This window comes from Onychomys torridus, chromosome 13, assembly GCF_903995425.1.
Source record: "Onychomys torridus chromosome 13, mOncTor1.1, whole genome shotgun sequence".
Taxonomy (NCBI): Eukaryota; Metazoa; Chordata; class Mammalia; order Rodentia; family Cricetidae; genus Onychomys; species Onychomys torridus.
In genome coordinates this window covers 65,625,368-65,651,685 of record NC_050455.1, presented here as the reverse complement: position 1 = coordinate 65,651,685, position 26,318 = coordinate 65,625,368, and the positions used below count along the sequence as shown (strand labels likewise).

General features: G+C 47.0%; 1 protein-coding gene across 3 annotated transcripts in view; it reads right to left on the bottom strand.

Annotated features, from left to right (window-relative positions):
• Loxhd1 (lipoxygenase homology domains 1) overlaps positions 1–26,318 on the bottom strand; it is a 159,054-nt gene that overhangs the window by 121,427 nt on the left and 11,309 nt on the right. For all 3 annotated transcript variants that reach the window (XM_036205229.1, XM_036205230.1, XM_036205231.1), the window contains exons 3-5: positions 25,309–25,389; positions 23,143–23,327; positions 2,693–2,791 (exon numbers count right to left, since the gene is read on the bottom strand). In XM_036205229.1, coding sequence (XP_036061122.1) covers positions 2,693–2,791; positions 23,143–23,327; positions 25,309–25,389 — 365 coding nt within the window. The remainder of the gene's footprint in view (positions 1–2,692; positions 2,792–23,142; positions 23,328–25,308; positions 25,390–26,318) is intronic.

Genomic DNA, 26,318 nt, shown 5'->3' with positions numbered 1-26,318 from the left:
ATTTATAAGGTGTGAAGACCAGAAACTAGAAGCATTTTGACTGGTTAAGCGTTCAAGCTTCTAGCAGCAGTTCAGCTGAGATTCATTCTGGATGAGGACTCAGAGGCTTCCAGTCAGAGGAAACAGGATCAGCTGAGGAACTGCCAAGGTGAGGAAGCTGTGGCTTGTTCTGCTTCTCTGACCTTCCATCATTCACCTCAATTCCTGGCTCCAGGTTTGATTTTATTAACAAGTACCTTTAAGATTCATGCTAAATTACTGCTCACTTAAATTTGTTACATGGCTATCAGTGTTGTTCACTTTTGTGTGAAAGAGAGACAGAGGTCTTCCTTCATATGTAAGCTAGGCTGGTCTTGAACTCAATGTGTAGCCCAGGCTAACCTCAAACACCTGTTTCTATTGCTTCAGTCTCCCAGGTGCTGGAATTTTCAGTTATGGGCCACCACATCCAAGAGTATATAGTAGTGGCTGTTTTAATCATGAGTGTAGGACACATAAATCCCATTTCTCATTGCTAGAATAAACAGTTGTTAATTCCAACCCACCCCCACTTGGAATGATAGCTTTTCTGGTATGGAATTACTGGTTGAGATACATTCTTGCTGAGAATATTGAAGCTGTGATTATGTGGGTTTATAACCTCTGTTGTTGATGAAGTCTTCCATCCAGCTACATGGTATTGTAGAAAGTGAGCTGCCAAATCGACTGCCTCTAAGATCTTTCTCTCGGCACTTGGTTTCTTCATAGATTCTATTCAATGACTTTAAACTGACGATTTCAATCTGTTGGATCTTTAAAAACCTCGTGCCATTGGCTCTTCGAATATTTCCTCTTGCCTGTGCCCCATATCCTCTGTTTCTAGAACTCCTGCTCATCCTCTATCAGACCTCGCCCCCCTCCCCTGCTCTCATGGCTTTTCCTGTCCCCTTCCGACACTTTCTCCCTGCGTTCCCTCTGAGGGCTTTGCTCACTGATTCTCTCCTCCATCTTTAAAGGAAGATAAACAATTGCATTTTTAGCTCACCTATGAGGGGTCTATCCTTACTAGCCATACTTTCGTTTCCTGTGGTTTTGTTTATTTTTCCTAATGTGTTGTTTTTAATGGTGCTCTACCTTCTTCAATTCCTTCCTTCATGCTGTTAACAGCTTTAAAATATGTAAGTTAAAAAAAATATGTAAGTTATAGGCTGCCCCCACGTCACTCCATTAGCTGAAACCACTAGGGATTTCATTCCAATTGTTGTGTGGTTTGTGGCTTCATCGAGCTGGATTGTGTCCTTACGTGTTTTATAGTTTGGGAAAAAATGAATTCACCCCAACGCTTCCTCTGGTGGGAATCTCATGCAGTCTTAGAAAGGTTTTTGCAGAATGCTAATGGAGATTTACTTGCTATGAACCAAGTATTCTAATTTGGTTTTGCTGTTGTTTGCATATTGTTGTTTTGAGACAGGGTCTCATTATACAGCCCCAACTGACCTGGAGCTCACTATGTAGATCAAGTTGGCCTAGAACTTAAAGAGATCAGCCTGCCTCTTCCTCCCAAGTGCTGGGTTTAAAGGTGTGTGCCACCACACCCAGACCGAACCAAATATTCTATGTGGGAGGAGAAGGATTCTGAAATCATACATCTAATGTAACAATCAGACCTCAAGTCCCTGGGTTGCATATGTTTTCAGTTGTCTTGTTTTTAATTTTGGGTTCTGGCAGAGACATGGTGATCGTGCCAGTGAGCCATTGTTTTGCCTTTCACTGATGCTGCCACATGACTCGGGCTCCTGACCTCATTGCGGTCCTAATTTCCAACCTCTTGCCTCATTCAGGACCTATTTCTCTTTTTCTGACCCCCAATGAGCATGAAAACCTGTCTTCTAGATAGATGAGCTCCTTCTCAGAGCCACAGTCTTGATTCATAGCTAATACTTTGCTTTTGAGTTTCTCCTTCATGTCTGTTACCTGAAGAGTTCTTTTTCATTCCTTATAATTCAGCCATCTACGTTGAATTCTTTGATGTAGTGCACCCCAGATTTACACATCTCTGTAACTTTTCTGTCTCCTATGCTATTCCGCTAAATTGGCAGAAGTGAGGAAATTCACCCTCACCAGCCTGTGACCTGAACTTCCTCCAGCACCTGTGCTGTGTCTGTGGGCAGCTTCCACTCCACCTGGGAGGCCAAGTGCTTCTCTACCCTTTAGTCCCGCTCTGTATCATCCCACTTCACTCACTGCATTAGTCTATACCACACTACAATCCACATAAGCACGGGGCTTACGGCAATAAAGAAATTAAGTGAGAATAAATTCTTGGAAATGGGAAATTTGGGTTTATTTCATTTCATTTTAATCAATAGAAACACCGGCATAACTTATTCTGAAAAAAAAAAATCACACTGCACACACACACACACACACACAGACAGAGAGAGAGAGAGAGAGAGAGAGAGAGAGAGAGAGAGAGAGAGAGTGTTTTGGAAAGCTATTGCATATATATACATTTGACCACCTAAGACAGACAACCTACTGTTCAGGACAAACCATGGCAAACCACAGCACAAGAAGAGAAGAGAGATGCTTAGCAGAGGGACCAAAAGGGGAGGGGCTCAAGCTGCTGTCCTCAGCTGGGAATTCTAGAACACAGCTGCTCTAGGAAGCAGTTCTGGGTATGGCTTGTGAGGAAACGATTCAAACTCATTACCTGTGTCTCCATACTCTCCAAAGATATTGATAAAGACATCAGCATCTGTCCCTGCACCAATCACGTCACCAGTGTATACCTTGATTTCATACTTGTTTCCTGGGAATAAGGACAGAGAAAAATCTTGCCTCGTTAGGATCTCGAGAAGAGAAAGCCATAGGTACATACATAGTTGCCGAACCATCCATCCTTCCCATGGAATGTCCAGATAATAACGAATTATCATCATCACTATCACTATCATTACTGTCAATAACAGGGCAGAAGTCACTCAACATTGGCTCCAAAAGGTCATCACTAAACTCCATGTTTAGTCTTAGGTCATAGGTAAGAGACTTCCTTTTTTCATCTAACATATTCCCAAAGGACCACCCCAAAACAACACCTACCATCATATCTCCCCTGAATTTCTGAAGTGATTCTAACTGGGTCCCCTACACCCCTATCACCTTTTCCTGTCCATTTTTCCACATGGTATAACAATACTGAAGTTCACTGAGGAGACTGGACTCTGGAGATGAAAATAAAACTTGTATATATCAAGGCCATGGACAACACAAAGGCTAGACTAAAATCATGGAAAGTGGGTAGCAAAATACATGTTAAAAGACCCATATCTGCTTCCTATATTATTGCTGCATTCAGTGGACAAAGATCAATTCATCGTAACCCCAAACACAGCCTAAGTCATGGCCTCATAGGATGGGGTCAATACAGACTTGACAGCGTGTTGAGCTCAACCAGGCCTCACCGTTAGGAGTCTGCCAGAAGATTATGTGTATGATTAGGGCATGGAGACTCTTCCCAGATTTTCTTGGGTGTCAATAACATGTGGACCGAGATGAGTCTCCCTTCCCTTCCTATGTGGCTTTCTAGTTTGCATGTAGAAGGGATCCTCAGATATGTCATGCCGAGTTCACTAAGCCGATTAAAAACTAGTTATTCTAGCCGAGGGCCCTTTGCCCACTTCCTCCCTAGACCCTTCCCTGTCCTCCCCCTCCAGGCTCCAAAGGGATTTGCCCTCTGTCTTCTCCAACTCTGCTGGCATCTGTGTTATGCCGTTGAGTTTTGCTGCCGACTAATTCGTCCTGTCTGCTGTTGCCTGAAAGAAAGCCTCTAATTTTTCTGACACTTAGAAAGGGGGATATATTTAGGACTTCCTTCCTCCTTTCTTTTCTCCCTTCCAAGCCCCCTAGTGTACCACTGGCCCTATGGGTAATGTGTTGGAATGCAAACCGAATTCAATTTCCTAAAACATGAAGTCCCAAGGAAGTCATTGAGAGCAAAGGACTAAGGTAAGTCTGCCTGCTTCCCGTCTCTGGTACTCTCTGAAGCACAGGATCAGCCTGGAGGGGTGATTGCCACAGTGTCTGAAAGGGGTGCACAGAGGACACCCCTGTCCCTCCACTGCCTGGCAGTTGGTTCCTTGCTGATGAGAACATCAAGCCTATAACAGATGTTCCAGGCTTCTCCACTCAGCAAAGCCTACAGGGGCAGGGGTGGGGTCCTCCGATCCTTGTCCCCTGCTGAAGGCTCTAGGAGGAACAGTTGCTATCAGAGCTCACCTCGTCTTTCTTAACCACAAATGCCCCTTGAGATAGCAGCTGGAACCAGAGCCCTTCAGAAGAGGCCAGGCCTGGGAAGCCGATGGGGAACTGCTTGAAACTTGGGCCTTGAGTGCCTGGAGCATAGGTTAAAGGCAGACACCATATTTCTCATGAGGGCTTCAAGGTCCTGTGGTTTGTAAGCATCAGGAAGACCTTAGCCACAGCCAGTTGTTTCTATTCTTACCACTTGCAAGTTCCAGAGGCTCCGAATAGCCTTGATTACCTTCTCCTTGTCAGAAGGGACGTTATTTTAACGCACAACCTGTATCTGTTACTTTCCAAATGCTGTGATAACACACCATGGCCAAGGCAACTTACAGAAGAAAGAATTTATGTGGGCTTATGGTTCAAGACGGATACGTGTCCATCATGACGGGGAATTCTGACAGCGGTGGCAGAAACAGCTGAGACTTCACATCTCAAACCACAAGCAGGAAGCAGGGAGAGCTACCTCGAAATGACACGACTCTCTAAGCTCTCAAAGCCTGCCTCCAGTGACATAATTCATAACTCCTCTAGCAAGGCCCCACCCCCTGAGCATCCCCAAACAGCTCCACCAACTGAGGACCAAGAGTTCCAGTGCCCGAGTCTATGGGGACATCTCACACAAACCATCATACAACCTTCCCCAGCACTGCCCGAGGGCTCCCTGCACACAGAGGCAAGAAAGACCCCTCGTAAGGAAGGCAAGATGTCAGGTCACTGCAGCTGGGAATACCCAAGTGGCATGCCAGGGGGCATCTAGAGGCCGTTTCCAAGCACCTGGCAGTAAGGATTTCACAGGGACGCAGGCAATGTGGAGCAGGGGTAGGATAAGAGAAGCAGGGAGACATCTATAGTGAGTGTGTTCTGCATCATTCCAGAACACAGATTGAACACAGGTTTGACGTCACCAGGCCAGATTATACGAGGAAATTTTTAACTCGTAAAGATTTTTGAACAGGAAAAAAAAATAGCTACAAAGGAATGGGGTGCCCTTTGGGTGAGTGCCCCATTCCTAGCAACATCTGAGCAATTACATAGTCGGCTGGAGACTCATCTTGTCAGAGACATTATAGCAGAAGTGCCGTTGGTGAAAGATTGTGGAGACACCAGACTCCTTGACACTGGCTCAGGAGGGAGGCCAAGAGATCCAGGGAACCACAGGAAAATCTTTCTGGAAAATACCCAGTTGGGCATGTTGTAGGAGTGGTAGACCATTTGATCTCCATTGCAATGACTTGGCCAACACAAGGAAAGCCTGAGATGCAGGAGCCGAAAGAGACCTTCAGAAACACTGTGCTCGATCCTGGAGAGTCTGGGTATCAAGCCAGAATGAAGCTAGCGGAAGCAGGTCAGGGTCAGGGTTCAAGAGCCCAGAACTGAGAAAAGGCACTTCAGTGCCTTTCCAGCTGAAGTGAGAATGGATCTGGGCCAAGGGATCTGGAGATTAGGTGGGCGCTGTTGGAGAAAGGGGTGGGCTCTCTTCTGGCCTTTGGAACTTTCTAGGTCAAGACGGGGTTATCAGTCTCTAGGTGGTTTTCTGGGTGACAGCAGACTTTTGATATTAGGTGACTGGTAGTCACACCAAGGAAAGGATGAGAGAAGTCACAGGAACAAAGAGGTTCACCTTACAATGCCGTTATTCTCAAAGTCCCCTTAAATGGGCAATGAGAATTATTAGTTGCTTTCCACCTCCTCCTTTTACACACTTCCTCTTCAGCATAATTCCCTGCTATATCTAAGTTGCCAATTTCCAAAACAAGGCCCAAGGGCACAGTGCCCCCAGAGCAACCAGTGACTTGGGGTGTTATCGACAAAGCAAATCTGTACAAAAGCAAACAGTGCGGTGTGTGGAGCCTTCCTCCACAGGCAGATTTGGTCATTCGGTCATTACATTTGAATGTGAAATGTCCCCTACATGTTGGTCCCCTGCTGGTAGGGCTGTTTGGGGAGGTTATTATGAAACCTTGGGGACACATGGCCACTAGGTTGCAGAAGTGCATCAGAGGGGACCAGTCTTCAGAGTGATAGGTATCTGCTTCTGATTCTAACCCGAGCTCTCTGCTTCCCAGCCAGGAGCTGTGTGCAAGTTTCCAGCACATCGAACTACTCCTTGATGCCGTCCCTACCACGACAGGCTGAAATCCCCAGACACCAGGAGCCTGGAGGCCCTTCTTCCGTCAACTTAGTTCTGACTGGGATTTTGTCACAGCAAAGTAACAAAATAACTAACACACGTGGGTTGTTGTATGTATAATTCGCCATAAAATCTGTTCGTCAATAAGATGGAAGATGTCCTCAGCTTTGGATGAAGGACACATATTGAGGCTGGTAACCTGGTGACCTGAAACTGTCCAGAGTGAAGGGGCGATACATTGAGGGCTTAAGGAAACCCTCCCCAAAGGCCAGGAGGATGTGGCAAAGCAGGGAGAAAGATGCCAAGAAGAAAGGGCTGGAAGAGGATTCCCAGGGAAAGGTCACATCTCATCCATGTCAACAGTAGTGACCCACTTTCTTGGGTGAGCGAGACTAAGCATCTGTGCAGGCCTTTGCAGCTTACAAAGCACTTGTACATCTCTGAAGTCAGTCATGTGATACAGGTAGGGCAGGCACAGTTGATATCGTCATTTATAGACAAGGAAACCAGAACTCCCATGGCCTGGTGACCTGCTATCAACCATGCGTTTCTTGCCTTTGGACTCAGGGTTCTTCCTAAGAGACACAGTGGCCTCCCCTGCCCTGTGTAGGGTCAGTATACTTTTTCTAGAAAGTGCCAGTTAGAACATACTTTAGGCGTTTGTAGACCATTTGATCTCTTTTGCAATGACTCAACCACATGCTTTAGACCAGAGGTAAGTGAGGAGAGTTGACCATAAAGGAACGTGAAGACCTTTCTGGATGATGGAAATAGTTTGCATGTGGTAGTGGTTATGTGGCTTTGTGCCTTTCCCCAAGTCACCAAACTACACTGAAGTGTGCATTGTACCTCAATGAGATCTTTAAAAGTTTTTAAGTAGCTATAGACCATACTACATGAACAAAATGGGTGCACTAGTGTCCCAGTAAAGTGTTCTTTGTTGACACGTCACTGGAATCTCAGAATTTTGTTTAGCATGCGTAGAATTCTTCCTTTAGGTTCAATCATTTAAATATATATAAATCATTCTTTGCCCACACGTAATTGATGACAGCTAGGTTTGTGCCCCTGCCCCCTTGGTTTTTCAAAACAGGGTCTCCATGTATAATAGCCCTGCTGTCCTGGAACTCGCTTTGTAGACCAGGCTGACCTTGAACTCACAGAGATCCACCTGGCTCTGCCTCCTGAGTGCTGAGATTAAAGGTGTGCATCAACACACTCAGCTGTTTCCAGGTCTCTATGTGTGTGCTCAGGTCCTCCAGTCCTCAGATGAGAGCACAGCTGTCCTGTCACAGAGTGAGCTGTCCCTGCTGGATAACAGGTGTTTGAACCAGTGACGGAGAAGCCCAGGACTCTAGAGACTGGAAACTAGTCCCTTTCTCTGCAGGTGTGGAGCCTGTCCCTGGGGTGATGGTAGTTTGGAGCCAGCTCTCTCTGTCCACCATGCAGCATCCAGGGTAAGCTGGCCCTAGAAATACGGTAGGACACGTAACTACAGCACCAGTGCACCCCCACTTGACACACACGTGCCTTTCATCCCTGGCCTGGCTCTGAGCTGACAAAGAGCAGAGACAGAAAGAATGGGAAGGTCAAATTGGATAAGGAGAGTGACCAACGTGGAAAAACCTGCCTAGGGACAAACTATGGGGATTGCCTCTTGAGCCAGCTCTAGAATTGGCTTGTGATTTGCCCATTAGGCATGCTGTTTGTAAAAATTCTCCTGAAACTGACTCTGCCCTTTCAGCAGGGTTACCATAAGCCCTTCCGGGCAGGCACATTTCGAAAGAATCCCTTCCTCAAGACACTCTGGTGCCATCTGTTGGACAATCGTGTTAGTACACAAACCTCTAGCTGATAAGAAGTGTCTCCTTTTAAAGTTGTGTGGTGGTAAGAATACATCTTAGCCTGCATCCCTACCACGAGGGCAGCATCCTCCCTTTGCTGAAGGTCAGTGCAAGTTCAGAACAACACACAAGAAGGCATGCAGAGCCGGCCTAGTGCCCTCCAAAACTAAGCAACCACAGCCCAAGCTGTGCTGTGGAGTGAGATTCCATTTAAAGACAGTTGTGCCTCATGGCCTCTTGTCCTGCTCAGTGGATGCAGACACATGCCTGGCCTTGCACAGGTTTCCTCTCTGCAGGCTGGAGGCAGAGGCACAAGGGCTACCATCCTTCCAACAGGAAATGTGTCCCTGGAGGCCAGCGGAAGCGCCTGCGTGGGCTTCCAGAAAAGGCAGAAGCTGGCAGGCCCTAGCTGCCTAAGCCTGGTGTGCCAGCCACCCCCACAGCCTCCCCTGCGCTGTCTGGAACAGTCAGCACACAGCAGCGACACAACACGTCTCCAGAGAGCACCCTGGTGGTGGGGGAGGCTCAGTGATGAGGAGTTGGCCCCCAAGATCTCGGTCTGCATGTATAGGTGAACCTTGAGAAGCTGCTAGGCATGTTCCTGCCGCATGTTGAGTACATGCCTGTCTCTGAACTTTGCAGCCCTAGAAGAGGGCTGTCTCACACCAACACCACTTGAGCCAAGGCTGGAGCTGTGCACATGGCCAGTTTTTTTGGTTTTGGTTTTTGTTTTTAAATAGTCACGGGTAAACCTTGTCTTTCTCTTCCTTCCAAGCATCCCTGGACTGTGTGTACATAGACTGAAGCCTCAGCCTTCGGGACTGTGACAGGGCTGGGGAAGCTGGTGGTGTCATTTCACCCCACAGCCTGTAGCTCACACCAGCTGAGGTGCTAGAAGAGAGAAATCACAGGAGGTGCGGGGGAGGAGATGAAAACGCAGTGGGAGAGATTGGGAGGGGGAGGTGGCGTGCATGGAGGGCTTCCTGGGAGGTAAGGATGTTCTCTCCCAGCCAGACAAGGCTAACAGGACTCCTTCCTGCTCAGGTCAGGGAGATCAGGTAGGCAGCTGGCCACTGGCCTGAGAATTCAGCCCAGAGACCCTTATCTCTGCCCCTGCCCCTGCCCCTGCCCCTCCTGATTGAGCCAGTGTCTTCCATCTCTGGGAGGTCCGGTCTCCTCTCCCCTCCTTGTCCAGACTCCTCCATACTCCCCAGAGCCTCTGATGGGCATTGGGAACTCCTGAGTTCAGAGACCCGCAAACTCTTCCTTTGCCTTTCTCCACAATGCCCTTCTTTATTCTCTCTCTCTTCCGGTCTGGCAAATAGGAGCAGTGTTTTCCATTTTCCTTTAAATGGTCACTGCTATTGTAGACATACCCAAACAAGGGCCTCTTGTTACATCTGTCACCTCTGTCCTCACAGCAATGGGTCCCACTGCAGCTTGTATGTGGACTCTGGTATTTTAAAACAGTTGGGCCCCAGCTATTCTGCAGGGTAGAGGATCCTTTTGAACATGGCGCCTACCTAGCAGACCCTAGCTGGAATATGTAAGGTTGTAGCAGTAGGGCTAGATGGTTATAGCTTGGCCTTGGTTCTGGCCTGAGCCATCTCTGTTTCCTGGTCAGTGCCATATGAGAAGCAACTGCTAAAGCCTCCAAAAGCCATGGGGCTACCTACAGCATTGTCTTCCCTGCCATGGTAGACTGTGTCCTCTCAAACTATGAGCCAAAATCAGTCCCTCCTTCCTTTAGTCATTACTGCCATGTGTTCTGTCACAGTCTGAGAATGTAACTCTACAGGCCAAATAGTGACTATGCCACCATCTGACTGATGGGGAGAAAGGAGGCTAAGAAACTGCACCAAGTTTATACTTGAGAAATGGTTAGGTCTAACTGAAACTCAAGAGATCTGAACCAGTACTCTCCCACATACTCTATCAGCTCACATTCCAAGCTCTTTCAAAAGCACCCACTCCTGAGCCCACAGTGCACCCACTCCTGAACTGGTGTCTGGGGTGCCCATTGACACTTACATGCTCAAACACAGGCTCTGGGTTTAATTTCACCACAGCCTGGTTGACAGTACATTGATAGAGAGAGAGAGATGGCTCAATGACGTGCTTGCCTTGCATGTGAAAGGACCTGAGTTTGACCCCCAGGACCCAGTAAAAGAAGTAGGCATGGTAGTATATGCTTGCAATCCAGTGCTTGGGAGGCAAAAATGGGTGGATTTCTGGGGTTGATCAGCTAGCTAGCCTAGCCTAGTTGTCAAGTACCAGGCCAATAAGAGACCCTTTGGTGTCTACATGCACATGAACACACATGTACCAGCACAGACATTAACACACACACACACACACACACACACACACACACACACACACACACACAAATTTAAAAAATGAATAAAATGCTTGGTCTCTAATAGTTGTTTGTGTACAATCATCTACCCCCTCATTACCTCTATAAATACACAGTGTGTTTCTCCGTAATAAGCTGTCATGGTAGGACACAGTATAGAAGCTTCACATTGCTCTCCCCACCTCAGCCAGCTCATCAGCAAGCTCTGCAGAGCTTTCTTCATGTGTCCCTTGGTGTCCACTTGTTCCCACAGCTCCTGCTCTGAGCAAACTTTCCTAAGCACCTCCACTCCTTCCCCGGGATCCACGGCCCCACTTGTCCCAGGCTTCCCTCCATTGCTACTGTTTGTCTTCCCAGACACTGCTCACCTACAGCAGGAGGAACTAGAGCTTTGCTCAGCCTTTCTGGGAGTCAAGTGGCTGACATATTATACATGCAGAAGTCTGAACACATGCCAACTGTGGGATCCCTGCACATAACAGTTTACAGGAAAGGAATGGTCCTGTTCAGTGTGCCTACAAGCACAGAATGCTTAATCATGCTAAAATATCCAAAATAGGAGACTTATGGGTGAGCTGTGATGTTCTTCCACTCATGGGCTGCTGTTTAAAATAAATGGTTAGAATTAGGTAATGCTGTACTGTGGTCACACATTGTGATGAAAATACATCTATATTGTAAGAGACTGGGACTCTTGCTGGGCCCTACAGTGAAGTTCTCTGAAGACTTTAAGACTGCTATCCTACTATGTGCTCAGCCCATTTGTTTAACTTGCCTTAAGAGAACCCAACCTTACTTGCCTTGGATTTCCCATGTAATCAGTCCTTACCACTTAAGTAAAGGTGTGTCTGTAATCTTAAGTTGTGAACTCTTCCATGCCCCAGACCCAAAGGTCATGTATGTGTATGTATGTGTATTATGATAATCATTTGCTGCGAACAGTAATTATAGGTTGAAAACCCTTATAAAATGAATATGCATCATCAATGTTGGATATCCTACATGAACATATGGATATCAGTTAGTTGATAAGATCGATTTGTTTGTCATCTGGGTCGGTTGTCGTCAGTTGGAGTCAATGACTTGTAAAACTTGTGAAACACTGTTGAAGTGTTCAGTCCTTCTCCGTGTTCAACAACGCATTCTGTGCTGTTCAATAGAGAACAAAGCCCTTTGTTAGGGACAGACACACAGACACATAAGGGCAGATAAAGCAGCAATGGGGCAAGTGTCTGACAGATTCAGACCCATACAAGAGACAGATGGGGACATCAGAAGCCACAGACAAAGCCAAATAGAGATTTCAGATCTGATCTCGTTCTTGGTCAAAGGATATCAACAGCTTGCTTTATTGATTTCTATCCATAATGTGACACCAGTGTATTATTGATGACTCTGAGTTTATTATTAATGTGTTCAAAATGACTGCACTGTGTGACAGTACTAAGTGAAAACATGGTTACAAATCTAAATCTAAATTAATATGTTTAATATATTCATTAATTGAAATTTGGGGGAAAAAGAATGGGAATGACCTTCACTAAGGGGTCACTCCACAGAAATCTTACATAGGGACTGGTTTCTAGCAATGGGCTAACTCCTGGCTCCGTGTTTACAAAGTGGTAACTCTGAGAAACATCACCTGTAAGTGGGGGGTAGTAATATAATTCCTTCCTCATGGGTCATTGTGAATATTAAATGTAGTTTATGATAGATAGATAGGTAGGTAGGTTAGTGGGTGGGTGGGTGGGTGGGTGGATGGATGGATGGATGGATGGATGGATAGATAGATAGAGAGAGAGAGAGAGAGAGAGAGGTAGATAGACAGATAGACAGACAGACAGACAGACAGTAGACAATTTGTTAAGAATTATGCCTGTCATGATTAAGCGCCAAACAAAAATTACCTACCACCATCTTCAGATGATATAATTATGATATTTTGCTATTTTTTGCACATTTTTCAGTACTTGGAGTTTGTTGGCCATGCTTTGTCCTATCACTGGAACTAAAGAATAAGGTCACCTAGGGTTGATACTGGAGGAAGCCTCAGCCTCTGGTTTGAAAGAAGCCCTTGAGAACCTTTGCCAATTTCCTGTGCCTTTGTACTGGCTTTGGCACCAAAGATCTCCAGGAGGCTAGAGGGAAGATTGAGGAATGAATGTGGAATACAGAGAGGCTCGAAGGCCAGGGGTGGACTCAGGAAGTAGGTACCTTTCCGAGACTCTCCCTGGGCTCAATCCAAACCACACCTGGAATCCAGGGGAGGGCTGCTAGGAATCCACTGGTGCTGGACTGGACACAGTGGGGTTGGGACCAAGGCAGGGTATGATCAAGAGCTCCCATTTTCTTGGGTACAAAATGTGGAATAGAAAATATTCTATTTCCATAAATGAAGAAGTTATTTTCAAAATGCCCATTTAAGAATCAAAATAACCAGGTTTGGAGACAATCTATGATTCTATGCCTTCTCCAAAGGTTCCAGCTGCTCAGATGAAGAGCCTGTGGCTGGCTGTGGTCCTGGTAAGAGCAGAAGCCTCAGTGATGCTGGAGTGGAGAGTGTGGGCAAGACACAGCCAACAGCCCCCATTGTTTTCCCAAGGGCTCTCACTCTATTGAAGTCCCCACCACTACCACCACCACCATGAATTCAGCCTGAGCTCAGCTTCTTCATGGATCCCTCCTCATTCCACTTCCACTGTGCTCCCATTAGCCTAAACCATCCCCACTTAGAGCATAGGAGTTCTCTTCTCTGCCCTGTGGTTATTGACTCTGTCTTCTGAAGCCTCTAAGCCTGCAGAGAAAGAGTTGCACACATCCCCGGTGTGCACAGGATTTGGTGCATGGAAATAGCAAAGCAGTTCATTCATCAAGTCACTGAATGAATATGCTTAAGAGCAATGTGAGCCAGCATGAGCCCAGGGCTCCCGCTAAGCACCACAGTCGGGCTGTGCGACCAACAGCAGGTTACTTGGCTCCCCTGGGTTTCCATTTTCTCTTCTGTAAAGTGGAGGAGGAGTAGATGAAATCCCTTTTAGTCCTAAAATTCTCTTTTATGCCTCAGCAAAGCCTCCTTGTGAGTGGTTCTCTCTTCCCACTCTTTCCGGAGATGATCTTCTGCAGTGCTAGGTGGGAGCAGATGGGGTGGGTGGGAAGCAGCGGTGAAGTCAGAAGAGGTGAATGTTTCAAGCCTGGCCCCAGCCCTCCAGGTCCAGGCCCTTTTCCTGTCCCTGTAGGACTGGAGCCCCCTACCACAGGGTTATAAGGAATGGTGATCCCCCCTCAACAACACCCACAGCCAACAGAACACTGGCAAAGTTTGCAGCTAGGTGATGGGGAAATGTCGGAGAGAGGGAGGAAAGCAGGGAAGGGAGGTTCTCCCTGCAAACTCCAGATGTTGTGGAGGCTGAGAGCCCATCCACAGCTGTCGCTTTAGTCTGCCTGGATCCTAGAGGGGATGGTGACACTGATAGTCCTTTCTAAGTCTGAGAGGCCAGAAGCTGCCGTCTGTATCTCAATCACAAGAACCAGGACAGCTCAGAATGTAGGAGAAGCCACATCCAGGCTTCATGCTCAGGTCCCAGGATGACCTCAGAGGAGAGAAACTGATACTGCCCCTGTATTAGCGACCTTTGAATCCTTGTGATCATGGAGCCTAATGGAAATGGTGTAAAGGAAGAAAGGTTTCTTTGGGCTCACTATCTCAGAGGGTTCTTAGAGCCCACCATGGCAGGGAAGGTGCAGAAGCACAGCTCAGAACGTGGAGGTAGGATCATGCGATGGAGGCTATGCACATCACAGTAAACCAGAAAAGCAGAGGCTAGGCATGACCTTCCAACACTCTCCTCCAGCGACCCACCTCTGCCAGCCTGGCCCCCACTTCCCAGAGGTTCTGTGGCCTCCCCAAAACAGCAGCATCAGCTGGGGGAAACAAGTGTTCAAAATATCATACTGGGGGGAACATTTCCGGTTCAAAGAACACCGCCAAGTGTTCCAGTGAGAACATCACAACGCTCAAGTGTCTGCTAAGTGTGCAAATGGTAGACTGGTCCAGCTAGGCTCTAACCACAGAGTATGGGGGTCACTCGGTAAGAGGATGAAAAGAAATGAGGGAGACATGCTTACAGCAGAAGAGAGGCACCAAAGGCATCCCTTCCTGCCCTACTCCCCTGCCCTACACCTGCTGGACCCCAGACCACCCGGTCCAGCCATTCTACAGAGGAGACATGGATGGAAGAGGAGCTGTGGTCTGCTCCCAAGTCTTATTGCTACTGGCTTGGGAAAGCCAGAACCAGAACTCGGAGCCTCATGTGCCTTCTGAGCCAGAGTGTTGCATTTTAAAAGTAATGATTCATTCACTCTCTGGTGTTATTCTCTGGTACCCCATACAACTGTTTAATTATTCAATGGTATCCAGAAGAACATGAGAAATGCCATAACTACTGGATTCCCTGGCAGAGCCAGGTGGTTGTTTCTTTGCATTAATCCCCTGGCATAGATGACCTGTTATTGTCACAGGTCATCCATCATCAGTCACTGTCATTTGGCGTGGGTGTTGGTGCCACACAGTCCTCTGGAAGGTCATAATCCACTGCTGGTCAATATAGTTTACACACAAGCCTTCCTGTGCTAACCACAACCCCCACTTACTTTGTCCTCTTCTCAGACACACGAAATGGTGGGGCACCACGCCTGACATGGTCTTAATGAGATGTCGTGAACATCTGTAACTCAGTGCGCCAACCACGGTGTAGGCACAGCACAGGCTGCAATGAAGTCATAACCTAGATACCTGAGGAGATGCCTGAGAGAAATGGTCCTGGTGCTGAGAATAAACACAGTCCATTTCTACCTGTCCCCAGGGCCTGAGCCACCTCCAGACTGGCTGTGCCGTTGGGCATAGCAAAAGGTGGAGGGCAATTAGACTGGCAGTTCAGATGAGGAAAACACTCATGTTTCTTGAGAGAACTTTTTTCTCTACCAGCATCTCCTGGTCTCTATGAAGCATGCGGCAAGATGGGCTACAACTGTCCCTACCATTAATCTATCAAATATTAAATGTGTCTTAGAAGGTTTGTTCCTAACAGAGCCCAGGAAAGAGGTGCCAGCTGGGATCCAGGAAAGGGGCAAGCCTGGGTCCTCTGGATATAGGGGCTTTCTCCCACCATTTGTGACAGGGTCCAAGTGTGACACGTTCGTGAGCTATCAAGCATGGGTTCTGACAGCCTGGGCAGTGAATGGTTTCCCTGCCTGGGTAGAATATGACTCTGGGTTTCAGAGGCCTGCCCCATGCTCAGATGGCTGAGCTTTCCCAAAGTGATATGGTGTAGGATAGGTACTAGTTTAAGCTACACAATCATCTCTACTTTTCAAGATGGATGACTGTATGGGTTGGGCCAAGACTGGCCAGAAGCTAGGAGTAACACACAGCATGCTGGCAGGAAAAGGCTGAGCCAGGGTTGATCTACATAGGTCTTGCTCATGCTGCCAGACTACACAGACCCCCCCAGGCAAACGCTAAAAGACCCAATGTTGGGGCACCCCAAAGATATCATTATCTTGTCAAACCTTATCAAGCTCTGATGTCTCTATATTTGCATCCTTCAGCATTACCCTACACCCCACCTCAGCCTCAAAAATGGGTCAGTGGCGGCCTATCAGCCCTGCGATCTCAGCCTGTGTAACTCTGCATCAGGCTTACCAATTGCATGTAGGTCCTGTGCCTGGGAATGTCACAACAAACGTGACAACGTTACATTAGAGGTACAGAAATCAGTGAGTGGAGAAACCTGGGACAGGCAAGAAAGACAACGTGAGAGAAAACCAGCATCATATGGGACCTCAAGGGACATCCAGTATGGCTTCCTGGCAAGACAAGGAAGCAGAAATGTAGACAGTTACAAGTGACTTGCCCAAAGTCACACAGTGGCTGAAATGTGATCGCAGACCCAAGAGCTCTGCCTCCCAGGAGAAAGCTCTTGGCACCTGTCTATTGCCGCCTTTATAAACACCACACACAACATGTCCCCCATATACACAAACCTATTGCCAGCCGATGTTCACACAAGTCCTTAGGAATCAATGGAAATGGCAGATGGTGGGGCGGAGGCAGGTAGACACCCCAGTGTTACTCTGGGAGTGGTACAAGCTTAGTTAGAGATGAGAGGGAGGGAGGGAGGGAGGGAGGGAGGGAGGGAGGGAGGGAGGGAGGGAGGGAGAGAGGGAGAGGGAGGGAGAGAGAGGGAGAGGGAGGGAGAGAGAGAGAGATTTGGCCATTAGAGTTAAAGAGGCAAGCAGCCATCCCTGCAGTGTGGCATTTCTTAGCTATTTATCCATCTCAAAACACCTGGGAGTTGCATCCCACGCTGTCAGCCAGAGAGATTTGCTTTGGCAGCTACTAAGGAGGATGCTGTGTCTCGGAGAGTGGGAGCCTGAACTTGGCTGCAGGCCCAGGGCTTCCATAGGTCTGGAGACAGCACCATGGCTGCTCTGCCCCTCTGATTCTAGGTTGTAAGAGGGGGAGTCATTCCAGACCAGACACTGAAAACCTTCCAGGAAGAGTCGGGCATGCGTGATAATGGAAGGGATGCCAAGCGGCAGATGGAAGGACAGAAAATTCACAGCTCCTCTGAAGCAGTTGAATAGCTAAGCCTGTGTTCCTAGGGATGATAAATGCAAATGTGCTGGAGAGGTGGCTGCCAGCCTTCCATAAATTCCAGAAGATGCCAGGTCCCCTGGTACCCTCTCTAAGTGGGAGACAATCAGAGAGATGGCTGCCAAGTCCCTCTGCAAGCTCCACGTGTGCCTGAATTGCTTAATTGTGTGTGCTGCCTGCCTGGACCATCCCAGTGCACGCTGGGAAAGCCAGCCAATACAGGGACCCCACTGCTGCTGGTTCATGTGGGGACATGTTAGGAGGACCCAGAATATTTCTCCAGTGGCCTTAAGTCCTGGGCAGGAATTGAAAAACTTGGAGTGCAGCAGATGCTCTCTTTTTTCCAGGTGAACAGAGACCTTTGACTGCAAAGTTGACATGATGTAATTGATTGTTTAAAAACATTTAATGACCATCCAGAATGAATTAAAAGAAGTAGATCATCAAGATAGACAGAACAATGTTGAAAAAGAATAAAAGTGCAGGTCTCACAATTTCTGATTTCAAAGCTTATTTTAGAGCAACAGGAGTGTACTAACTTGAGAATAAATATATTGACCAATAGAAAAAGAACAGAAATAACCTGTGAGTATACAGTCAGTTATCAAGAGTAAAAGGCAACTGGATGGATGGAAGAAAAATATTTATAAATCTTATGTCTGATAAAAGGTTAATATTTAGAAAAATAAATAACTCCTACAACTCAACAAGAACAAAATCCAAGCAACTTGAGATCTAAAACGCATGCAAAGGATTTAAATGGATAGTTCTCCAATGAAAATATGCAAATGACCAAGAAGCACATATGAAGAAATCATCAATATTATGAATCATTATGGAAATGTAAGTCAGAACCATAAAGAGATATAAATTCGTGTCTACTGGATAGTATTTATCAAAATGATAAGCATTGGACATGATGTAGAGAAGTTGGAACTCTCAACACTGTAGGAGAGGATGCAGAAATGTTGCAACCACCATCCAAAACAGTATGGGAATTCCTCAAAATTCAATACAGGGTTGACCTAATCCTAAGTATAACCTACCCCTTGGTGTACATCCAGCAGAGCTGAAAGGCAGCAACTCAACCTGTACCCCCATGTTCCCAGAAGCTTTATCAGTGACAACCAAAAGGTACTAACAACCCAATATATAGAGAGACAGAGATAAAATGAGTGAAGATTCAGTATATATTCAATTAAGTATTATTTATCTTAAAAAGAAATTAAGTTCTGACGTATGCTACTGGGTGGATGAAGCTTGAAGGCATTGTGCTAAGTGAAATAAGCCAAGTATGAAAGGACAATTATTGCATAATTCCATCTACATGAGGTTATTAGAATTGTCAAATTCAGAGAAACAGAAAATAGACCTGAGGTGACTGGGGCCTGGGAAGAGAGAGGCTATATGCTCAAGTTTAATAAGGACAGAGTCTCAGTGTAGAAAGATAGAAGGTTCTGGAGACAGATGATGGGCTGGTTAAAAAAACACCTTGAGTATGCTTACTGCCACTAAACTATAACCTTAAAATGATTGAAATGGTCATTTTTGTTCATGCACGTTGCCCTACAATTAAAAACAGAAAAGAAAAAAAAAAAAAAAAGACGGTAGAATCAAAGAAGTTTTCAACCTGACCTGGAGAAACCCCCCTCCCCCTCTCTAAAACTGAGTTCTAGCCAGGAGAACACTTCCCTGAAGTCCTGTATGGGCCGGATACTGTCTATCAAGCAAGGCCAGGAGCAGACAAGCAGAAGACTCAGGGAGAGTGCTAAGGGTTCAATTTCAAAACATAGCTTTCTTATCATCAATGCTGCTTTGCAGTGGCAGGGTCACCCTGGGAGGCTGAGAACTGTCTGCCACTCAATAAGGGTGTGAAGGTGGGAGAGGGCCACCCAGGACAGCAGGAGGTTGGAACAGCTGGCTTCCATGACTCCATAGAGCTCTCACAGAGCCAGACTAATTTGCTCTTGATCTTGCCCTGCCCAAGATACAGGCAGGAGGCGATTCATCTGAGGATAGGCTGACCCCCACTCTAGTCCCAGCCCTTTCAGCAGTATTCAATTGGCCTTGGATGAACTTCGGTATAGTTAACTCCTGCGAGGACCTTCTTCACCTCACCCTCATCCTCAAAGATGTGGGACCAATTAAGCAAGGACTTAAGAAGAGAGGCAATTATGGTTGGCACCTCCTGCCTTTCCTCTTTCTCTGCCTCCTCTGCTTTCAGAAGGAGCCAGTGCTGTTTCCCCAGGTGTAATCTGTACACTGGGTGGTCTGGGAGATCCCAGTATTCATAGAGGAGGATCATCTTAGGAGGTGTATTCACATTACTGTGTACTGGTGTGTAGCTGATATTTATAGCTGTAGAGAGCAGTATTTATGCCATGCCTTTTGTTTCAGGCAAGCTCACAAGGATATTAAAAGGTGGATAAGAAAGAGTGATGCCTTATGTACATGGTGATTGAAGGAGGTAAAACCCTTGAAGGTGGAATGGGACTGACTAGGGTTGGGGGACCCTCAGGTGGATTGGGGAAGGAGCTGCCTAATTGAGCCTCTGTTGTGGGTCCCCAAAGCCTGACAGCCAGGCTCAGGGAAGCAGAGGACAGGCTTTTGGGGTGGATTGTGCTGCCTGACTTCCTTAAGAAGCCATACGGGGTATTTCTCAACCTGCTGAGATCAACTGAGAAACCGAACTCAGTGGTAAGGTCTTCCATCTTAAGGTCCTCTCTCTATGAAGTTGTGAGGTTGATCAATATCTACCTACTTCCTTCGTGACCTCCTGCCTCTGCCTTTCCTAACGTCCTCTTTCTACTCACTGGGCTCCAGGGAAGGAGAAGGCAGTTCTAACTAATAAGGCTGTCTCTCTGAACATTGGGAACATGTTGGGCACTTGCTTGAGAAGTGCATTTAAAGGGAAGCTACAGAGGAAAAGACCTTCTGAGACCCTGTCGCGGGTCCACTACTACCCACAGGGAAAGCTCTCCTGTGCCTGATACTCAATACTGATCCTGGCCAGTGGGATCTCCCAGGACCTGCTCCATCCTGCCTTCCCATTCCATGGCTACCTGCTGACTGATCTGCTCAGCCCGAGAGTCCGAGGGTCCCAGGGACATCCTAGAACACCTGCCTTCCCTGGAGAGAAGAAGGTTCAGTTGAGTGTCAGTCAGAACTTGAAGCAGTCCCCCCTTGGGGGTGGAGAAAAGAGTAACAGGTCTGTGAGACAACCATCTCCTTGGGCAGTGCTGGGGGTCAGCGGTAAGAAATTGAAATTGTTCCCTTTCCTCTGTCCTGTTACTGCCCTACTACCCAAGTTTTAAATATTTTAAATAATTAAAAAATTAATTTTCTTCCCCATTTTTATCATTAAAGGCCTCCAGTAGCAGCCAAGTACCAAGTCGGTGGGATTCCAGGTGAAAAACAAAAAGCCTTAACCTTTTGTTAGCTGGTATAGTTGAGTCAGTATTTGAAGATCCTTTTCATTTCATTTTTTTTTTTTTAACCAGAGCTGAGGACCGAACCCAGAGCCTTACACTTGCTAGGCAAGCACTCTAAATCCCCAACCTCCCCCCTTTTCATTTCTTTAGCTAGAATCTAGCCTGGAAGTACCAAAGCCTGATGTCCTGCAGCCAGTGATGAGGCTGGACCAAGTGTCCTACAGCCGGGGATGAGGCTGGGCCCACTCAAAGGCTCAGGCATCAGGTCAGCTGCACAGGGCTCTCATGGAAAGCTGGAGGGCCACTGAGCTGCATCCATTCTCTCTTAGTGGGGGACTTTCCAGGAGCTTTTCTTCCAACGGTGCTACCCCAGACTTTTGTGTGGCCAGAGCAGGAGGTAAGATGAGAAGCTGAAAGTGGGAAAATTTCAAGGACAGAGGGAGAGAAGAGGAAGAGGTGATAGTTTGATGTGGACTGACCTGACAGATGCTGTCGACAACTCAAGATGTGTACAGTTTGAGGAGAATCTGTGAAATTCACCCCAGAGGAAAAGGCAGGAAAGAGCGATGAACAGACAAGTCCCACATGCATATGAGCATGCACTCAAGTGTGCTCTCACACACATACACACACACACACACACACACACAAAGAGAGAGAGAGAGAGAGAGAGAGAGAGAGAGAGAGAGATCATTTTACTATCCATACATATCTCAGAACTCCATGACTTCATGTAAATCTCAAATATACATAAAAGAATTTATCAAAAACAAAAGTTTAAAAATGAACAGCTATCAATGAACATGAATGTTCAATCATAACTAGTAACCAAAGAAGAACATTGAAAGGCCCTTTTATGATCCAGCTGAAAAGTCACACTATACTAACCAAGTATTGGTAGTATTGCATTTATGGGGCTGCGCTTGGTCCAATATCTACTTCCTGTGGCCATTTGGAAATGCACATCGAAACCCTGAACCAAGCTAGTGAGATGGTTCAGTGGGCCAAGGCATTTGTTGTCAAGCCTGACAATGTGAACTTGATTCTTAGAACCCACATGGAGGAGAGAATAAACTCCTTCAAGTTGTCCTGTGATCTCCACATACATGGGCAGTATGGCAAATTTGCATTTGTACACACATGCACTACACACACACACACACAAATACCAAATAATTTTTTTTTTTTTGGTTTTTTGAGAAAGGATTTCTCTGTAGCTTTGGAGCCTGTCCTAGACTAGCTCTGTAGATTGGCTGGCCTCGAACTCACAGAGATCCACCTGCTTCTGCCTCCCGGGTGCTGGGATTACAGGCATGTGCCACCACTGCCCGGCCTCCAAATAAAATTTTTTAAAAGCTTTAACTAATAGGCATACTGTTTGACTTAGAAATTCCACTTTGGAATTTATCATAGGGAAAGAGCTTTAAAATCTAAACAATGCATTTGGGTGTGTTTTTTAGAAGAGAAACACACCATAGATATCCAATGATGAGAGATTCAGTGACCAAATGACATGTTCTAGACCAGTGGTTCTCAACCTTCCTAATGCTGTGACCCTTTAATACAGTTCCTTATGTTGTGGTGACCCTAACTATAAAGTTATTTTCATTACTACTTCATGACCTTCATGGCTATAATCTTGCTACTGTTATATATCTGTGTTTTCTGGTGGTCTTTGGGGATTGCAACTCACAGGTTGAGAACCACTGTTCTAGACCATACACGGCCACTGGAAATAGGAATATTAAGTAATATTTAATGGTATAGAAATAACCATGCTATAGAACAGATGACATGCCAGCCTATTATTTCATAGCACATACGCATGGAAAGGACTAGAAATTAATGCATCTGTCACTGGTGGGTGGTATTTTTCTAGGTGATGGGATTAAAGTATTCTTATTTTATATTTTCATGTGTCTATTTTCTAAACTTTGTGCAATGATGAAATTTGGCTTTATAAGAAAATAAAACCTTGATAACATTTTTTTGAAAGAACCAATGAGGTTCCTAGTTTAGTGCAATAGGGATTATAGACGGAAATGCCTGGGGATCAAAGTTGCTTAAGAGGTGGAAACACTGAGGTAGTTAGGGAAACGGAAAGCCACAGCCTAGTGACCAGAAGCGATGCTTACTTCTGCTGGATGGACTGGGGGTGGGGGAGACCTGGAGAGAGCATGGGCATATGCCAGAGGGCAGCGATTTTGCTAATGTGTTGCTCTGCTGAATGACTGGCCATGGGGAAACTGCCTCTCTTCTCCTGCCCCAAAGTCCCTTCCTCTTCCACAGACAAATACTAACCAGCACGGATGGGATTTCACTTGGCCTAACTCAGGAGGAAAGCATGGTGTGGGGGGAAGATGGACTTCCAGAGCACAGTAAGGAGCCAGGCCCAGGCAGGGAGGGATGATGGGAAGACAAAGATATCTACTGACCTCTGGGCATGTCCATGGGGTCGAAGCTGGCGAGGAGGTCACGGCACCACTGGCGGTCACCTTCCACCTTGCTCAGCCAGCTGTTGCAGTTGAAATAGTAGCGGAGATGGGGCCTCTTCATGTCGGTCACTATCACCCGGTCCAGGTACCAGCTGGCATTCAAGCCTGTATTGTCATGCTCGATCCTGGGGCAGAAGCCAACACCCACACTTCACTGGCAGAACCAGGGTGTCACCCCTTCCATACAAGGGCACCCAATGGTTACTCCAGAGAGAGGGCCAGTCATTTGCTTCCTTTGGCTTTAAGCTTCCTATTAATGGGGATATTTTGCAAGGTAGATGCGCATATTAATGACTGTCATATTGTCACACTGCCACAGGGAAATGTTTTCTTTCATGGGAAAATCCAAGTCCCCAGGGGTCTCAGTTTGATCTGTGCCTGCCAGGCCCTGTGCTGTGTCCTAACCTTGATCTCTGCCAGCCCTGCACCCTTTCTGCTCCAACCTGAGTTGTACACATCACCTCTATCAAAGTCAAGATAGAAAAGGCAGCTGATCCAGTCCTTACTAAAGGGGGGCATAAAGGAATAAGCAGAGAGCAGGAGCTACCTAGACCTTTGGACTTGGCAGGACACAGCCCTTGGGGTAAACTGCCCCTCCCCTCACTCTGAGTCGATCAAATCCCTCTCTCAGTGACTCTCACCCCAACACCATCCTTAGTGTCATCATCCAAGGGTCCCATTCTAGAACAAGACTGTCCCATGGAAAGTTCATGTGAGTGAAACATACAATTCTAGATTGTTCTACTAGCCTTGGTTTTGAAGATATGAAGACACGGATAGAGTGGATTTTAATAATACGCTGTATTTCCCACTTACCATTTTAGCACATAACCATGTAAAAAATTAACAATATGTTGTCCGTTATTTTTCTTTTGCTAAGTCTCAAAAACAAACGAAACTGGTGTCTGTTTTATCCACACAACACACTTGGTGTGAGTCAGCTGTATTTTAAATGCACAACAGGCACATGCCTCCTGTACTGGGTGACACAGATGCAGATTCTTTTGAGTCCATGCCCCAAATCTTCTCACTTCCTAAAGCTCCCACCTCTGCCTAATTTCTTCTCTAGAACATGGCCACTGGATGATATCATGGTACATGGAACATCTCATCCTGGCCCATCATTTCGAAGCTTTATCCCAGGAACTTACCATCCGGTACAGCCCATGACCCCAACAAACAGATGACCAGCCGGATACACTGGGCCTGTCCTCTACAGGGTCACATGCCTCTGCCTGGCACAGAGTTGGACACCCAGGAAGACTTTGGTCACTTTCCCACATACCGGCTTCTGCTCTGCACCTCTCTGCAAGAGCCCCCTCCCTGCTTATATCCCCTCCCCTGCACACAAACAGTGCCTGTGGCCCTAGTGTCTTCTTCCTCTCCCAGCAAAGGGACTCTGTGGTCCCAAATTTTCTAGTGAGAAAGACAAGTCAGGACTGAACTAAAGCTGCATTTGAGCCCTGTCCAGGCCCCAGTTAGGGGCAGTCAGACCACAGATGACCCAAGTGAGCATAAGCTGAATAGGGGTGGTTAGAGAAAGACCGAATGCTCTTCCTCTGGAGGCAGGCTGGAAGTCACCCCTTTTCATACAATTCATGGAGACGCCCCCAGCGAGAACAGCATCAGGGGAATGCTCCATCCAAAGGCTTCTTGCCACGCAGCTCTCACTGAGTGCTTGGTGATTGTTCTATGCACTGACTCAGTGAGTCCTAGCATTATATAGATGAAGCACCACTTTTAGAGAGGAGGAAGCAGAGGCATGGAAAGATAAACTGTCTAAAATCCCACAGCTGAAAACCAGCCTTGCAAGACCTTGGACTTGGACCTAGAGATTTGCTCCCAATTGCCATGGGTCAGTGTCTGTCAGAGCTTATGTCTTAACTGTATGGAGAATTGTATCAAACTGTCCTATCCCGTGAAAGCAAGTCTCTAGCGGGGCAGTTTGGAGCTCTGTGACTCAGGATGGGGGCAGGAGGATGGGAAGACGGGACACAATTCCGGCTCTTAGTAATTCCTCAAATGTCAGCCAGTTGAGTATTAAACATCCAGAAAGTGCCAATCTTGATCATCCCACCACCACTGTGGTCAGGGGCAAACTCTCACCTGATTTTATAGATGAGGCCCACATTATTGGTTCGCACCCGGAATACGTCAACGTTGGCTTTCTCGAAAGCAGATTCACTCCTGCAGTGAACATGCGCAGTTAGTCCCACTCACAATGTGTCGCACGGGACCAGGAGCAGAGCCAAAGGCTGGTGTTCTCCTCTCCCTCCTTAGCCCAGTCATGGGAAGAGCTGCATGCAACTAGCTACCATTCTGAGCTTTCTCTCTGGCAGAGTCTGAGAGGCGGGCGGGAAGGGCAGGCAGGCTCCATGCTTAGGCTCACATCCAGGTGTGCCTTTGATTATTGCTGTGAGTCACTAACACAAGCATAGTGGGTGAGACCAGTGCTATTGTGTGGACATGCAAACCACTAGGCAGTAGAAGAACCAGGGTCTGTTCAGGGTAGAGGAGAAGGAGGGTGTGATGGATGCCTGGAACTTCTTGCCTGCAGGGACCCTTTCGGCTCACCCTCACCTGCCCTTTTCTGTGAGAATTGCAATGGCAGACCCAAAGTGAATGCAGACCTCAGGTAGCAGCAACCTGTGGTCCTGCCATTCCAAAGAGAATGGGGAAAGCTTTGTCCCATCCCTAGTCCAGCAACCGTGGAGGTGGGAGCGGATAGCGTAATCATGACTGCCATCTGCCAAAGTGCAGTCAGAGGAAATACGCCTGAAGCGTGAGGGAGTGTAGCGCCCAGGCCAGTCCCAGCTTCTTCACGTCCTAAACTCAAGTCGCTTACACACAGAAGGCTCAAGGCACCTTGTCCGAGTATCTTCTGGAGCGGACACCTAAGTCTCATGCTAGAATCCATTTCATCTTCCATGTGGGCTAAGAATCCAGCCATGAGAGCCCAGACCTCTGAGTAGCTTTGACTGTCTCATAGCTGGGCCTTCTGTTGAGAGACTGTGCTTCCTTCCAGCCAGGGCTCATGGGGCCAGCACATGGCCAGAAAAGAGGAAAGCACGGAAGACATTTGCCTATGCTATGCTTTACACATTAAATGTGTCTCA